This window comes from Schistocerca cancellata, chromosome 2 (assembly GCF_023864275.1).
Source record: "Schistocerca cancellata isolate TAMUIC-IGC-003103 chromosome 2, iqSchCanc2.1, whole genome shotgun sequence".
Taxonomy (NCBI): domain Eukaryota; kingdom Metazoa; phylum Arthropoda; class Insecta; order Orthoptera; family Acrididae; genus Schistocerca; species Schistocerca cancellata.
The window spans coordinates 370,648,759-370,667,558 of NC_064627.1; the positions used below are offsets into that span (position 1 = coordinate 370,648,759).

Genomic DNA, 18,800 nt, shown 5'->3' on the forward strand with positions numbered 1-18,800 from the left:
TTCCTCAGAGGATACAAAGAAGAGAAACAACTATGCTATAGTTCTTGAGACACATCTCTGTGGTTAAGATTGCTAGTGCTTGCCTGGGGCATTTGTCTCAGAGGTAGCCATTTCAAATTTGCGTGGCACAAGAAATTTTCATTGCCTGTTTTTGAGGAAAAGAAGTGCTGGTACAGTTCATGACAATTACACTTTGCACTAATTTCCTGGATTAAATTCCAAACCTCTTTTCAGTGTCTCATGGAATGAAGATATGCTATATTGATAGTGATCTGTCCATCGGAAGGGGATATTAAGTTCAGCAAGTCCCTTGGTGCTTTTCAAGAGGAGTACACTATTTGCCAGCACTGGGTCTCACTCTCTTCCTCCCCTTCATACTTAACAACACAGGCACAATACCACACCAAACAATCACTTATCACAATCACCCACACAGCACAGACATACTATTAACATGTCAGAGGAAGGCAACAGTACATCACTTCCATTAGGTCATTGTGCCCAGAGAGCAAAATATGGGATTTTTGGCAGCTACCTCCAACTAGCATCTACCTCCAGCACTCGTTTCCAGTGTATGGAGCTGTCTTTGAGTCTGATCTTTCTTGTTTGCATTTCATCAACATTATACATATTTATGAGGCATACAACCAGCAATGAGCTTTTTGTTCTGTTTAGAAATTAGTGCTCTTGTTTGCCTGTATCTTTTTTCCTCTACACCTCACTTACGTTCCTGGCCTAGTAATTTCAAACAATGGAAAATCCAGGATGGAATGTAACAATATTGTGAAAAGGAAAGTTAATGCTCACCATATAGCTGAGATGCTGAGTCACAGATGAGTGTGGCCTCAGCTGCCGGAGGCTGCAACCATGCGTGTGTGTGAGTTGCATTTGCATGAGTGTGTATGTGTGTGTTTGTCATGTAATTTTGATGGAGGCCTTACTGGCTGAAAGCTATATTTGTGATAGTCTTTTTGTTGTGTCTATCTGCGATTCAGCATCTTCGCTATATGGTGAGTAGCATCTTTCCTTTTCATAATATTGTGGCCTAGTAATTTAAGTGTTACCCTCAAGTGGAACAATATGTGACATGAGTTGTCTTAGAAGTGATGTAGCTCTCTATCATACACTAAATTTTTCACTAATAAAAAGTGATAGTCTGCAAATATTTTTCCTTGCATTAATATTACAGCATCGAGAACAGGTCTTTAGGCTTGTTAAGGTGTCTTACAAGGTTTTCAGCTGGAAATGTAAACCACTATAGAATTGATAATTTCATACAACTCAAAGGACCTGGAGTAACTATTTGATTTTATACACACAATTCCATTTCTTGAAACCATTTTATTACAGCCTCATTCAATTACAGCCTGAAATTAAGGCACAAGAGTGCTCTCATGTTGAAGTTGAAAACATTAATTTTTTTAACTGTTGGCACAGTGCCTTAGCCATACTCAGAATTCTTTGCTAGAACCACAGTGCTTCCATTTCATCACATCACCACTCACTACAGAATCGTGGCATCATTTTCTTTAAAACTGGTGTGGTTTGATAACCATGCCTGCCACACTCAGTTTGTATTGAAACTGTAGTGGCTATAAACACTACAACAGAGTGTGTCTATATGACAATGAGTTATATATGAGTGTTTTTCTTCCAGAACATACCCATTAGCTCATAACAAATCAACTTTTTGAATATCGTTCTACTTGTTTTTCTCTCTTTTGTTCGAAAATATTCCACTGAGATTCAAGTACAAGCAGACTATGTAGCTATCCCAACTAAAATAATTTTAATACAGAAAGTAAATAACCAATTTTTGAAAATATGTTATGTAATTGGTTAGATAAAAAAATCTACTCACAAAACAGAGTTCAGAAAAGTCACCCAGAACCCAGTGTCAGGGAAGACTTACCAGATGGGAGTCTCATCCCATCTGGTAAGTCTCCTCTGATCTCTGACTCTCCCCATGTCCTAAGCCTCACCAGTCCTTTCCCTTCACCCCTCTTGCTTCCTCTTCAACACTTCTGCCAGAAGAAAGAGCCACTGCTTGAAAGCTTCCAAATTTCAACACCTTCTTATATGAGTGTTCTGCTGCTGCCACTCGGTGAGTAGATTTTAATCTATCCGATTACATTAAAATCATTTTAAGGTTTTTATGTGATTTCCCTAAATTACTTAAGGTAAATGCCAAGATGATTTCTCGGAAAGAGAACATCCAGTTTTAACCTCAATAATTAGCCAAACTGAGCTTATGGTCTGTCTCAAATGTGCTCATCATGGATTAGACATTTAACTTCAATCTTTCTTCTTAGGGCATTTACAGTTCATGAGGACTCTTGTCCTAATGTAAAAACTGATAGAAATATATGGATCTTACCAGAAAAATAAGGGCTGGCTCACCAACTAATGCTATTGCTGTAGCAAGTTTTCGTTTGTTGCCTCCTGATAATGTTCCCACAAGTCTATCTTGGTAAGCAGATAGTTCTAGTTCTTGAAGTCCAATATTCACCATCTGCAAACATAAATAATTACAGTTTCTCAGCAGTTAAAGAATTTAATATCCAATATAGCCTTACAAATTGAAAACTAACTATGATAAACAAAGACAAAATTGCATTGCACATGTCAGCTAATATCAGTACATAAGAGAGATTATGTGGAAACAACCATGAAGAAAATACGTAAGTAAATATAAGAAAATCAAAATAACTTGATGTAGGTAAAACATGTCTAGGTAATCAAACAGGAAAAAAATGTGGGGAGTGCCAGTGGCAAAGCAAATTAAATCAGTAGAGGTAGGCAATTCTTCACAAGGGCACATGCTCCCTATGACATTTATTATTTGAACACTTTTGAGATTCGGTAACTAACTTAATGCTCCCCTTCTGAAATCTATTTCTGAGTTTTAACAACCTTGCAGATTTCAAAACTTGCCAGTAATTCACAGCTCTTCTTTTTATAGGATACAGGATAGCAATGATAATATCTCTACCACTACAACTGGTTATCATGCCTGGGTAGGTGATAGTTCCTGTGTGTACACATTGCTGTTGGCAATTGTTCATAGGCTAACACATATAACAGGTTCTATTTCTAAGTATCTGGTGTGTTTTCCAGTAGAGTAAGAAGAGTTTTGTTGGAAGGTTGTGCATATTTTATCTAACATAAAATTCTACCTAAGACCATTAGATAAGGACTATATCAAATTATTGACATGAATGATAACAATGTCTCACTGTGCACTTAGTTGCTGATCTGATTCTTGTTTGATGATTGCCAGTACAATAATGGTTTATTTTATTATATTTGACTTAAACGGGCAGTGCTATTGTTCCTACTATTACTACTACTTTTAAACTGTTTCTATATCAATTATATGCAGGAATAATTGTCATAAGTTTTAGGTTTGCCAGCAATATGCTATTGGCTGGACGGTTTGTCCTTATGCATGTCAACTACCACCTTAAAATGACATAATCGCCGAAACTGGTCAATGATGGAAAATAAAGAATAATTACAGTGGAAGGTGGAAATGCTGTCATTTCTACTCACAAAATTTCAAGAACCAGTATTAAATGAAGAATCTAGAAATATACTTCAGCCCCCTACATATCAATCACATTTTTTGTGCTTGTGATCCGTCAACTGAGAAGTAGAATTAATATGTATAAAAGTATCATAGATATACAAAAAATGGCTCTGAGCACTATGGGACTTAACTTCTAAGGTCATCAGTCCCCTAGAACTTAGAACTACTTAAACCTAACTAACCTAAGGACATCACACACATCCATGCCCGAGGCAGGATTCGAACCTGCGACCGTAGCAGCCGCGCGGTTCCAGACTGTAGCGCCTTTAACCGCTTGGCCACCACGGCCGGCCCACAGATATGCAGACACAAACCTGTTTTCGCAGTCTGTCAGGAGTACCACGCAAACGGTTGTACAAATCCAGATGTTCCCTTGGTGTTAGTAGAGGATCAAGTGCATCAAACTGAGGGCAGTAACCAATATGCTTCTGAGCTTGTGCCATACCAATGTCAATATTAATGCCACAAATAAACACTTCTCCAGAAGTCATTTCTATGTCACCAGTCAGAATCTAGAAATTGAAATGTATTATTTATAAGATTGCACAGTTCAACTGCTTCTTACTCATTATTTGTACGGGACCTTCAGATCCTTAATATATTGGAGAATACACCTTTCAAACAAGGAAATATTTTGTTTTTATTTCATAACTCGCAAATGCAAGTCTTAAAGCAATCACTAGATGTCTTCAAACAATGTCTCAATTTTGGTGAGGGTGAGTTAAATTGCAGATCACGTAAGAACTAAATAAACTAACTAGACTCCATAGAACAGGCCTCGGAAGGCCCAACAGCACCGACCAGCTGCCATATCATCCTGAGCCTACAGGCACCACTGAATGCAGATATGGAGGGGCATGTGGTCAGCACACCATTCTCCCGGCCATATGTCAGTTTACGAGACCAGAGCCACTACTTCTCAATAAAGTAGCTGCTCAGTTTGCCTCACAAGGGCTGAGTGCAAAGGAGAAAAGATGCCAGCCACTCGTGCTGGCGAAACGTCAGAAAAATTATTAGATGAACGTCGGCCGAAGAACCCGAGACAGAAGCCAATAGGCAGTTTGTCAACAAGTGGCCACGAAAGCCTTAACAATTTTGTAATCTTAAAATGTTCAAAGTTTGATTCTGCATGTATCACAGGTCCTAAGCCATTGCCACTTTTGTAAAAGTGGTCTGCACACAAAACTAATGGAGACCTGTCCCAGTTTATTAGACAGATTCAGAGATGTTACGGAAGACCCCTCAGGGCAGTACGGATTATTTTAAGTAAACATTTCAATTGAAGTACAGGTTGGGTAACTTTAGAGTCTTATTGCTAACAGAGCTACAGAATGAACACTTGTAAATCAAGATTCTTGAGCTATTTTATAAGAACTGTTATTACTACAGCAAAAGAAATATAAGGATTAGGTGCATTAATATCAATCAAATTTTGTTTTTGTTGTGTTCATACACATTAAGCAATAACAAAGTCAGAAAATTATACAGATATTTACTAACATAAAGCATTTAGTTCTAAAGCTTAGAAAGGGATATTTGTATCACTGTGTTTCCCGTCCATTTGTAATAAGGGAAATCGATTTGCAAATATTAAATCAATACTCCACCAATCATTTAGCACCTTGTGCAAAAATTTAATTTTGGAATCTTTTTAAAAAGAAGTTTCTGTGTTAAATCACTCACAACATACAGTTATGTTGTCCCATGGAACAAGTTTTCCCAGTATCTGGGCTACATGCTACCCTAAAAGGTGATCTATGTAAATGCCACAATTATAAGACAATTTATATCTTAAGGTCACAAGTATAAAGAAATGTTAGAGGAAATATTCAATGCATATGCAACAGTCAGATGTTAATGGACTGTTTTAATACATATCACAGCTTACCTTAAAAGTAGTTGTTTTTCCTGCACCATTAAGACCAAGCAAACCAAAACATTCACCAGGTTGTACACCAAATGATAATTGATTAACAGCAGTAGTATTTCCTCTATAGACCTGCAAGTGAAAATTATGCTTCTTTAACAATGACATAAGAAACAATAATTACTTACTCTTCGAATAAAACTGAGATGCATTTGTGTGCCACAAATTTTGCATCATACCAAGTAATACGGATTTCAGTTTGTCAGGGAGAGAGAGTGTTGGAAGATGGTAAGAGAGAAAGATGCCAGAGAACAGGAAACAGTAATGGATGATAAGGAAACTGGTGGAATGTGTGTACTTCACACCAAGCTATCTGCTTTTTACTAAATTTAACATAAACTCCAGATCCAGAGTAGCGCATTATGCAAAGATGTAACAGACATGCTGTATAACCAGATGACCTGTAATGCACAAGATGTTGGAATCATTCACAGCCTTTATCTATATAGAGGTTCCATTTGCAGAAAATTAAGGTGGTACAAGCAGATAAATATTGCTGGGAAAATGTATGGCAGGTTGAGATCCACTGGAAGAATCTCAACTCAAGGAAGCCTGATACATCCATGAAAGAGATTGTTGTAGCCCTATAGAGGGACTGTGCAAAATTAAATATCACACGCATCTACGGCTGGCTTAAAGAGGCTGCCTCGCATTGGCACAATTGGCACAGCAAGCACTCTGGAACACATTACTGTTATACTGTGCATTAATGTAACCCCTGATTTAGTGTGTTGTACTTATTACAGCTTCATTCAGTTTGTCTGTATTTTCTTTTATGTGGAAGCAAATTATAAGTTGGTTGTGGGAATTTCAATATTGTGTTTCTGCTTCTTCTTCTTCTTCTTCTTCTTGGTGCCATACACTTGTAGTGCATCGACTGCTAACAGGCGGCATTCCCTTGCTTCTTGAACCAGCTCTTCAAAGTTGTTGATGCCAGTCCATGTCTTGATATTCTGTGACCATGATTGCTTCCTTCTACCTGGTGGGCACTTTCCTTCTATACTGCCTTCTAAAATTAATTGCAGAAGTTCATATTTCTTTCCTCTCATAATGTGTCCCAGGTACAAAGTCTTTCTTCTTTTAATTGACCCCATTAGTTCTCTATCCACCCCGGCTCTACACAGCACTTCAGCATTGCTCACTTTCTCAAGCCATGGTATTTTTAGTAATCGGCACAAGAACCACATTTCTGTTGCTCTCTTTACAGAAGCTGCTTTAATTGACCAAGTTTCCACTCCATAGAGTAGGACGGGGATAACATAGCACTGTATCACCCTTATTCTCAGTTGGAGCAGCATGTCTGTGTATATCAGCACATTTCATAGCTTTCGGAATGTTTCCTTGGCAGTCCCACATAATCTTAATTTCCTCATCATAATCAAGTTTCGAATTTATCACAGATCCGAGATATTTAAATTTGATTACTTTCTCGATTTTACTACCATTAATGACTATGGACTTGTTTTGACCAGGAGTTCTTTCAATTGACATCCATTTAGTTTTCTTGGCATTTATTCTGACTCCAAAATGATAACCAGCATTATCTATTTCTGTAAGTATTTTCTGTAGCTCGGCTATGGATGGCACAAACAAAGCTGTATCATTGGCATACTGTAAGTTCGAGATCTTCACTATACTAACTTTTATACCAATGTATGTAGGGAAACAGGAAATCGGATAGAAGCTTGTTGTGAGGTAGCTGCCATTGCCTCTCCTCGTCAGATACTACTGATTAGCTCATGAGGGGCAGATGACATTGTGGCTGTGCAATCATGGTCTCCACATCACTTGGGGCAGTGCCATGCTACACAGAAACAGTTCTCTCACAACAGCTCTCATGTGCTCCTCCCACATTGTGCCCTCATTGCCTTGTTCAACAAGAACAGGCCAAGCCCCCAAAGCGTTGAGTGACTTGCAACTTTTGTAATCCGTGAGCAGCTCTCAGTCTCATTCACTATATATTAACGTGGATGTGAACAGTGTTTTCCAAGTGATTGTAGCCCCAAACAAACTTTACATTGAAGTGCTTGTTATGGGCTAGATGTTACAAATGCAAGTAGACACAGGTGCAGCAGTGACTTCGTGAAATTCTCAAACCTATGTGGATCTCAGATAACTGGCTTTATCCCCTCTCTCTTGTTGTTGGTTGGTGAGTTACAACAACAAATATCCGTACTGTGACAGTTTTCTACTCCCATCTTGTGTAAAGCAGTTATTCAGCTTTTGACCTTTCTAGTGGAAGAAGATGCTGATACTGAAAACTTACTTGGATTAGACGTCTTCAAAATTTTTGGATCCTCTATTTCTGATGAAGAGCATCTGGTATCAGATAAGTTCTTTACCAACAACTGACTGTGCTATGCTCAGAATTCTCCTCACTGTTTTTGAAAGGTTTAGGGTGTGCTACCGATTTCAAGGCTCACATCACAATGAAACTGACGGCGTGCCCCCATTTTTTTCATGCCCACCAAATGCCCATTGCTTTACGGGAACAATTGAAAGTGGAACTTGATCAACTTACAACCTTGGGTGTTGTAATCCATGTCTCATCTAGAGAATGGTCTACTCCATTGATAATTGTCGCAAAACCTAACAACCACCTTCGGCTCAGTGCTGATCTTAAAAAACAGTCTGTAAATTCACTGTCTGTTATAGATATCCATCCCTTACCCCATCAGGATGAACTCTTAGCTCAGCTTAGTGGGGGTCAATACTGTTCCCAAACAGACTTGTCTGAAATATAGTTGCAGCTGCCTCTAGACAATGATTCCAAATATATCTTTGTAGTGAATACTCACTTCTGGTTATAAGAATTCCATCACTTGCCATTCAGTGGAGTTTGTGCCTCTGCTATTTTCCAAACATCTTTGGTGCAACTCAGCGTCTGTGCTGGGGTGCATTAACTACCTGGATGATATTGTGGTCTCCAGTTCCTCTACAGATGAACACTTATGGAGCTTTGTTCAGTGCTGCAGGCCACTGAGTTGAAATGTAAGTTAGACAAATTGCAATTTCTTCAGTTATCTATCATCTTCATCATCATCATCATTCATCCCCATTACAGTCGGAGGAAGGCAATGGCAAACCACCTCCACTAGGACTTTTCCTAGTACAGCAGTGCGAGTCTCCCGCAATGTCCCCTACGCTCCTCAGAGTATGGGACCTCATCATCATCATCATCATCATCAACATCATCATCATCTATCATCTGCCTCAGTTTTCTAGTCACACATGCTTGCATCAAGCCTTTACGCCAGCATGTCAATGGCATTGCAGCTTTTCTGCATTCTACCAATGTCAAAGGGTTGTAGGCTTTTCTTGGAAAGATTTCGTGCTGCCATAAGTAAAGGTGTTAATTTGCACTGGTCGCCCACCTGCAACCATGATTTTACCCTGCTGAAGTTAAAATTACACTCAACACCTTGCTTAGTTACCTCCTAACCAGGGCAACAACTTGTTTTGGCCACAGACACCACACAATATGGCCCTGGGGTCATTCTTGTGCATAAATATGTGGACGGTTCCAAATGTCTTATGCATATGCTTCCAAATCCCTGAATCAAACACAACAGCACTACTCCTAGACAGAAAAAGAAGCCCTTTCTAAAAATTTCATGTTTTCCTCTGTGTACTGAATTTCATTTGATTACTGATCATAAACCTCTGGTTTTACTTTTCCATCATTTGTTGTCTCTTCTGGACAAAGCAGCCCATTGCCTGCAATACTGAGATGTGTTTTTGTCAAGCTATACCTATGGATGCATTTCTGCCCCACAGCACAATATGTTAATGGGGATGCTCTTTCTCAGTTGCTGATTGGCCTTGATTCTGCATTTGATCAGAATGAACTGTCAAGTTTCCATTTAGATGTTGAAGCCCAAAACACTGCATGATTTTCCCATTACCAGGTCTCAAATTTCGGTGGCTGTTGTGGCCAATCCTGTCTTACGTCAGGTTGTTTGATTTGTCCACCACAGCTGGCCAGATAAATCACAGGGTTGAGTGTGGGGTACTTGGCAGTGTGTTATTGTTGGCTAATGAAGAGTCAGCAGATAGGGTTGTGATCCCATGCACAATGTGGCGGGACATCATACGCCTTTTCCACCTGGACCATTGGGGTGTTTCTCGTACAAGTTTGCTGACCTGTCACGTGTTTTGGCTGGGTATTGACAGTGAAATCACAAGTGTTGTGTCGGCCTATCTCTATTAACCCTTGTGGCCCACCCCCAGCACCCCTGTGAACATATTTGTGCTAATTTTGTGCAACCCTTCCTTAACTGTTATTGTCGCCTTAACTGTTATTGGTGTGTTGTAGTTGATGCTTTCTCAAAATTTCCTTATGTGGTTCATTGTTCTTCCACATCCATGATGGCTACAGCCACGGCCTTCACAAAGATTTTTTTCTTTGGAAGGATTATCATACATTCTTGTGGTGGACGACAGCCCGCAACTTGTGTCTCAAGATTTTGAAGCATTTTGTGCAAAGAGTGGCATTTGGCATGTTACAGCTCCTCCATTTCACCCTCAGTCAAATGGTGAGTTGGACTGCGTGGTTCATACTTTCAAAACTCAGATGAAAAAATATGTCGCACAATCTTCTCCCAAAGAAGCCCTCGATAGGTTCTTGAGCTCATATAGGTTAACTCTAGTTGGCGACCACAACCTGACAGAGCTGCTTCTTCGTCACCAGGCCCCCCAGCCATCCTCTGGCACCTACCCCACTGCAGTTCCATCTGGGCTCCACTGACTAGGAATGTGGGATTGGCTGGCACCCTAAGTGGATAGTGGCAGTCGTCCATCACTGCTGCACATGCTGCCTGTGTTTTGTGCGCACCTCGATGGGTTGGTGTCCTGACACTACGGCCAGCTCTGCCTACACACGACTAACCAAACACTGGAGATCCACCACCCCACAGCCACCTCCACCATCCATGCCAGCCACTGTGGAGTGATCCAGGCTCCCTCTGGCTCCTGTGGTGTCTTTTTTATGGGTGCCACTACCACTAGAGGGAATAGTTAGTGCCAACCCACCTCCATCTCCGTGGCCGCTGTTGCCACTGCTGCTCCTGCTGCTGCTGTCTCTGTCTCCTCTTCTGCCTACGTAGCCGAGTGCCTGCCCAGAGGTGGACATGGATACAGCTCCTCCATCACTGGTGCTTCTTTGTGGTCTCTGGCGGGAGAATGGGAACTGCACCTGTCCATGGCTGCACCATTTCAGACCATATTCTTCTTTGACAGCATGACACCTGCTTTGGTATCAGTTTAAAGGTAACATTGCTTTTATTTCAATGTACCCCAAAACCCAAGTAGTTTTGAAACTGGGCAAATAAAAAATAGAGAAAGATAAGATGGTGGTTTTAATACATTAGATGTTTCACATAGACCCTCATCCCCTCCCTGCTTAAGTACAATGCACAGCAGGTTCATGTAATCATGTGAAACTAACAGAAGAATCCTTCTTTGGGATGTTGTCCAACTCGCACTTGATATTGGTTTCAAAACTGGCTATGTCATCCAAACATTGGTCTTTTTTGCAGTTTTCTGCACTTTGTCGTTTTGTGGTAGGTTTGTATCGATAACACCGAGTCTCATTAACCCTGAAGATTTTTTCCATAAGAGAATTGTCTGCATTTTGCATTTCAGTCAAGTCACAGGAGGCATCCACCCGTTGTTTTTGTTCAGGAGTCAAGGGGTGCAGGAAAAACTTTGCACACACTTTTCTCTTGCTCAAAATGTTCTGGAGAACATCTTGTACACTTGATTCAGAGATGTTGTGCCACTGAGATTTGTGACACAAAAACACTGACACATCATGGCTGTGTGGCAACTACTTAACACAGCTTGCTCATAAGTTACCAGTAGAATATGTACAGCTGTTGATTACTGTTGTTAGTTCAAGCTGCTACCTTAGTTACTGCACTGACATCGCTTATACACTAGGAATAAAATCAGTCTCAGAACTTTTCATCACACACACACACACACACACACACACACACACAAAATCCATGCTCGTAGTAGTAGTCTTGTTGCTACTGTGACCATGTTTGGGTGTCTGCCACACCAATCCTCCATTGGCAAGTGGTTGCCTTTCCCTTGTTTTACATATGTTTCCATCCAGAAATTTTCATTATTGTTATCCTTTACAATCTAAAGTACTCTCACTAGAAAATACTGATTCTCCAGACCTAAACGAGTGAAAAGTACTAAAATGATCAACTAACTGATTCTGTGACAATTCTCCTTTCTTGCACAGAATGGAGAAAAGTGCAGTGCCTGTATAAATTGACTGAGTGAAGAGCAGAAGTAATTATCCAGTGTCTGAGGGTGTCAATTTAGCCCCACATTATGCAATAGCACCAATGAATAAAACGTTCTCAGTTTTCAAGCCGTCTATTCGAATTGCAGAACTTAAAATGTGTTTTCGGGGAAAATGGATACAGAAAAAGAAACATCAGATACGCTTTCAAGGGCCGCCGATGAAAGACACCTGGTGAATCAGTAGAAGAGGCCAAACAGACTGTATTTCTGCCATAATTTGGAGCAACTAGCAGCAAGTTAGGATGTCTGCTGCAGAAACAGGGGCTAAGACCAGTGTTCCGGACCACCCCTAAGTTACGAGATATGTTGCACCCTGTTAAAGATGACATTGCTCTTCCAGTGTCCAGTGTGTATGGTGTACCCTGTGAATGTGGCAGCATGTATATCAGACAAACAATTTGCACAGTTGCAGAGCGTAGTACTGAGCACAAGCACCATATAAAACAAAGGGAGCTTGACAAGTCAGCCATAGCGGAGCATTGCCTAGAAAATGGACATAAAATACAGTTCGAAAATGCAAAAGTGTTGGCTTACACGTCTACATATTGGGACTCCATTATAAAGGAAGCGGCCGAGATTTGTTTAAACGACAACAATTTCAACAGAGACTGGGGATACACACTCAGCAGGGCTTGGGGGTGGGCGTTGGACATCGAAAGAAAGCAAAGACAGATGCGCGACGCGGGAGCGGCAGTTTCAAACGCGGCACCTGCCCCTGGCGCCACCAGTGCTGCCAAGGGCAATAGCTCCACCAGCTGATGATGTCATCATGCCTCTATAAGTGAGAAACTGTAGCAAACCTGACAGTCAGTGAACTCCTGATGATGATGGCAGAGATGGTTATCGAAAGCTCAAGGATTTTATTCGAATTGACGCGGCTTGAAAACCGAGAACGTTTTATTCATGAATGCTGCTGCGAAAGACTCCGAGAACACATGCAATAGCACTATTTTACACTGTAGTGGCCACAGTGTTATGACTGCTACACTGACGCTTAAGGCTGCAGTATGGTCCGTTCTGCCTCCAAAGTTGAATGTGTGAGGAGCTGTGGGATAGGATCACCAGCACTGCGTAAATGCAGAGTCGAGACCACTTACTAACAACAACATTCTTTATTAATCAATGCTTACATAGAAGACGTTGATGACTGTGGCCCTGGCGCTGGCCACTGCTAGTGGGCAACGACCAAATACACAAGGCAGTGGGATACTGAGGTACCATAACAGTGGCTGGCAGTGACAGTGGCCTTGTTGATAACTTCAAGTGTCAGCTCCACAGTACAACATTCTGTTTTTGAGCTGCAAACACTGCACACAGACCAAAGTGTCTGGTGGGGGCACACAGATGTTCTGACTTGAACCCAGGACTCATGGAGGCTGGTATGTCAGGTGATGAGACACAATGGATAGCCCTGCTGCAGCGAAGACAATTAAATGTCATCGGGGCTAGCTGTCATCTCGTAGACCAGTGGCTGTACCTAGTTAATGATGGTGCTCAGTGAGGCTGTACGTGCTGAGCCACACACTCGAGCAATGACTGATACAGAGGCTGTGCTGGTCAAACGCACGGCAAATGGAATGCTGCTAATGGATAAGCTGGGAGTATATATACTCACTCCAGCTGAGATTTTTATGACGAGCAAGTTTCCCTTCAAAGAGCTGGCTGCAGAAATGCAGCATTGTACTACAGTATGTAGCAATCAATATAGTCCACTGCTGACCATAGGATGTTGCAAAGTGCCACAGCCTGCCATACCACTTGGCTGGTTTTGATGGCCTGCCTGAGGCCAAGACCAAAAAATTTCCTCCTCCTTGGGAGACTTTAGTCTTCCAAACTCCAGCGTGTTGCTGATCCTGCGAAATACTAAAACAACATGGTACTACTAGTTTACATTTTCCCCCTGCACCTATAGAGCATTCCCTCTCACACCACTATTTACTCTTCATAAATTATCTGTTATTCGTCCCTACGCATTCCATCACATTGTGTGTTATGAGAGGTACATCCACAATGTTCTGTCCCTTTGTTCAAATCTTGTGGTTGATCCACTGGGTTGATGGTGGGCTTGGAGATTGGTGGGGTCGTTGGTCATAGGCTACACAAGTGATGACCAGGATTAAGAAAGTTTCCAAGGATGAAATTCCCACTAATGTGACTTGGCACAGATAACTGTTGTGGTATTGTTGAATATGCTGGAACAACTGTTCTATGCTAATGTGGCCATTCTGTGTTGCTAATAGTTTGCTGAGGGAACTGAGCATGTTCGCTTATCGAGCGTTTTAATGAAGCTTGATTTTACCCATTCTACCAGCAATGAAAAATAAATAATAGCTTTTCATCCATTTAGCTAGGTAAAAAATGCACACCATACTTGATAGTTCTAGTCCCTTGCAGTGCCATCTACTGTCATGGAAATGATGTGTGCTCATCAATAACTATGCTTTTTCCCTGTAGATGGCCTCAGTGGTTCTATGTAGTTCACTGAAGGAGTAGATTAACAGATTATGTCGTAACTGTTTTTCCATTTTCTAATGGCTAACATGTCGTTATCAGTATCACCTTACTCGATATATAGTGGCCTTTATATTTTTTGGGTAAACTTACGTAGCTAATCGTTATTTCAACGAATATTTTAGGCCTTGGAATATAAGTTCTGCTGTATTGAGCAGATGATCTGTGATCACAAGATTGTTCATATTTTTTCACATGAGAACGGTATAATACAGTATGTTGTGTTGTTCTCTTCCTGATGATTATTTATGTCACCTTACGCGAAATTTAACCGACACGAAGAAGATGCTGTGATATGCAAATGATTAGCTTTTCAGAGCATTCACACAAGGTTGGCACCAGTGGTGACACCTAAAACGTGCTGACATGACGGAAGTTTCCAACCAATTTCTCATACACAAACAGCAGTTGACTGGCGTTGCCTGGTGAAACATTGTTGTGATGCCTCATGTAAGGAGGGGAAATGCGTACCATCACATTTACAACTTTGATAAAGGTCGGATTGTAGCCAATCGTGATTGCGGTTTATCGTATCGCGACATTGCTGCTCGCGTTGGTCGAGATCAAATGACTGTTAGCAGAATATGGAATTGGTGGGTTCAGGAGGGTAATATGGAATGCAGTGCTGGATCCCAACGGCCTCGTATCACTAGCAGTCGGGATGACAGGCATCTTATACACATGGCTGTAACGGATCATGCAGCCATGTTTCGATCCCCGAGTCAACACATGGGGACATTTGCAAGACAACAACCACCTGCACGATCAGTTTGATGACGTTTGCAGCAGCATGGACTATCAGCTCGGAGACCATGGCTGCGGTTACCTTTTACGCTGCATCACAGCCTGCGATGGTGCACTCAATGACATACCTGGGTGCACAAATGGCAAAACGGTATTTTTTTGGATGAATTCGGGTTATGTTTACAGCATCATGATGGTCGCATCCATGATTGGTGACATTGTGGTGAACGCACATTGGAAGCATGTATTTGTCATCGCCATACTGGCGTGATGGTATGGGGTGCCACTGGTTACACATCTCTACCACCTCATGTTCGCATTGACGGCACTTTGAACAGTGGACGTTACATTTCAGATGTGTTACGATTCATGGCTCTACCCTTCATTCGATCCCTGCAAAACCCTACATTTCAGCAGGATAATGCACGACCGCATGTTGCAGGTCCTGTACGGGCCTTTCTGGATACAGAAAATGTTCGACTGCTGCCCTGGTCAGCACATTCTCCAGATCTCTCACCAATTGATAACATCTGGTCAATGGTGGCTGAGCAACTGCCTCATCACAATACGCCAGTCACTACTCTTGACAAACTGTGGTATCGTGTTGAAGCTGCATGGGCAGCTGTACCTGTACACGCCATCCAAGCTCTGTTTGACTCAATGGCCAGGCATATCAAGGCCATTATTACGGCCAGAGGTGATTGTTCTGGATACTGATTTCACAGGAGGTATGCACCCAAATAGCGTGAAAATGTAATCACACGTCAGTTCTAGTATAATATATTTGTCCAATGAATACCCGTTTATCATCTGTATTTCTTCTTGGTGTAGCAATTTTAATGGTCAGTAGTGTACAATTTTAACTTTTGGTTTAATAAATGGTTTTGTATCTCCTTATATGTATTAACTTTTAAAGAAAATATGTATTTTGTGAAAGCTGATGCAATTGCCAATTTTTGGACCTAAACTGAGCCATTTTTATTCAAAAATGTGGTTGTCAAATGGTAAGTGGTTTTCGGTGTTTAGAGTTGGTTTTACATATTTTGAGCGGGTTGCTTGTGTTGTTTTGTGATTGACTTTTGAGCACCTATTTTATCACCGGTGGTTGTCAGTGAGATGGCAATCTTTGTATTGTTTACCACCATACTCAAGAGAAATATAAGGGTGCACGGTACATTTGTTTATGAGGCTATAGTTCGCACAGTAGATTTAAACTCATTATCCACATATATGGTTTTTTATACGAGCAACACTTTGTTAATCGCATTATCTAAGTAATACGATTGTTTATCTCATACTGTAAGTTTTACCTGACTCTGTCAAGTTTGGATTTGTGCATTCAGTAATATAGTGTCATCTATTGGAAGTAATATAAACGTGCCTTTTGAAGCACCTGTAGTTCGTATGTAGAACGGCAGATGGCCATTGATACCACTACTCGGTTTCGTTATTATGACAAATAAGTTTCTTTTTCTAAATCTGTATGAATGGAATCATATTTTAGTGAGTTTTCTTTCTTACAATTTTGACGATAGTAGTTTTGACGTATATATTTAATTTGTTATTGTCATCTGACAAACAATGTTTCGGACATTTTCACTTGGTGTGATTATCTAAATTGGTATTATCAATTACCTTCACTGTGTAATTTTTTGTAATGTGACTATTCCCTATTGTTTGTATTTCACATTAATTTTGTATTTTACATAGAGGGCACTTATTGCAAGGTGGTGCCCCCTCATGTCATCTTGTTGTAGTGTTGATCTATGATGTGTCACTTCATAATATAAATCTGCCAAGGACAGTACTTCTACTTATGGCATGTATTGGTTAGAAAAATGGTACGTTATGACTTTGAATTTTAACTTTCAGACATCTGCATATGTTGTAATTTATGTAACTATGTTTTATTGTCAATTTTTTCATTTGTTAAAGCAGTTGTTGTATTTGTTTTAACACCGATGATGACTGATAGCAGTTGAAACTGATTTGCAACAAGATAAATAAATTACATTTCCACTACTGGTTGCTACATTCTTTATAATTTGATGTGACTGTGTCAACAGAACACTACTGACGCTGTGGCTGAACATTACAGGTTTGTTTTTCCTACTCATCCACAATAACTAACTTTTTTTCCTACATTTAATCGTCATTCGTCACATCAACTAGACATTTTGTTCAAGCCATCTTGTATTCTCCTACAGTCACTCAACTTTGACACCTTATTTTAACTTTCAGACATCTGCATATGTTGTAATTTATGTAACTATGTTTTATTGTCAATTTTTTCATTTGTTAAAGCAGTTGTTGTATTTGTTTTAACACCGATGATGACTGATAGCAGTTGAAACTGATTTGCAACAAGATAAATAAATTACATTTCCACTACTGGTTGCTACATTCTTTATAATTTGATGTGACTGTGTCAACAGAACACTACTGACGCTGTGGCTGAACATTACAGGTTTGTTTTTCCTACTCATCCACAATAACTAACTTTTTTTCCTACATTTAATCGTCATTCGTCACATCAACTAGACATTTTGTTCAAGCCATCTTGTATTCTCCTACAGTCACTCAACTTTGACACCTTATTGTATGTTGCAGCATCATTAGCAAGCAACCAAAGCTTGCTGCCCACCCTGCCTGCCAAGTCATTTATGTAAGTAGAGAATAATAGTGGTCCTATCACACTTCCCTGGAGCACTCCCAATGATACCCTTGTCTCTGATGAACACTTGCCATCGAGGACAACATACTGGGTTCTATAACTTCAGAAGTCTGAGTCACTCACGTAACTGTGACCCTATTCCATATGCTCGTACCTTCTTTAACAGCCTTCAATGGGACACTATGTCAAACGCTTTCCAGAAATCCAGAAATATGGAATGTGCTTCTGGTATTTCATCCATAGTTCATGGTATATCATGTGAGAAAAGGGCAAACTCAGTTTTGTATGAGTGATGCTTTGTAAAACCATGCTGATTCAAGGAACCATGCTGATTCACGGACATAAGCTTCTTAGTCTCAAGAAAATTTATTATATTTAAACATGGAATACATTCAATGGCTCTGCACCAACCCAGTGTTAAGGATGCTGGTCTGTAATTTTGCAGGCACGTTCTTTTACCCTTTTTATACACAGGAGTCACCTGCACTTTTTTCCAGGCACTTGAGACTTTGCCCTGGGTGATTCATGATAAATGCAAGCTAAGTAAGGGTCCAATGCCTTAGAGAACAATTTGAAAAACTGGGATTCCATCCAGACTTATTTGTTTTCAACACTTTCAGTTGCTCCTCTATGCCAGGAATGCTTATTACTACGTCATTCATACGGGAGTCTGTTCAATGCTCAAATGACATTGTGTTTATATGTTTCTCCTGCATGAATGATTTCTTGAACATGAAATTTAAAACTTCAGCTTTCGTTTCGCTGTCTTCAACTGCCACACCAGACTGGTCAACAAGTGACTGGATGGAAGCCTTAGACCCAATTACCAATTTTACATAGGACCAAAATTTTGTTGGGTTCTCTGCCAGATCTTTTGCAGAGATATGACAGTTGCAGTAGTATGCACTGTGCATAGTTCTTTTCACAGATGCACAGATCTCTACTAACATCAGCCTGTCATCTTTTGTGCATTCTCTTTTGAACCTAGAGTGCAACAGCTTCTGCTTCCTCAGCATTTTCCAAATCTCGTTATT

General features: G+C 40.5%; 1 protein-coding gene across 2 annotated transcripts in view; it reads right to left on the bottom strand.

The window, feature by feature from the left end:
* LOC126161767 (ATP-binding cassette sub-family A member 7-like) overlaps positions 1–18,800 on the bottom strand; it is a 601,933-nt gene that overhangs the window by 41,464 nt on the left and 541,669 nt on the right. For both annotated transcript variants that reach the window (XM_049917824.1, XM_049917823.1), the window contains exons 42-44: positions 5,478–5,588; positions 3,904–4,101; positions 2,378–2,512 (exon numbers count right to left, since the gene is read on the bottom strand). In XM_049917824.1, the coding sequence (XP_049773781.1) occupies positions 2,378–2,512; positions 3,904–4,101; positions 5,478–5,588 (444 nt within the window). The remainder of the gene's footprint in view (positions 1–2,377; positions 2,513–3,903; positions 4,102–5,477; positions 5,589–18,800) is intronic.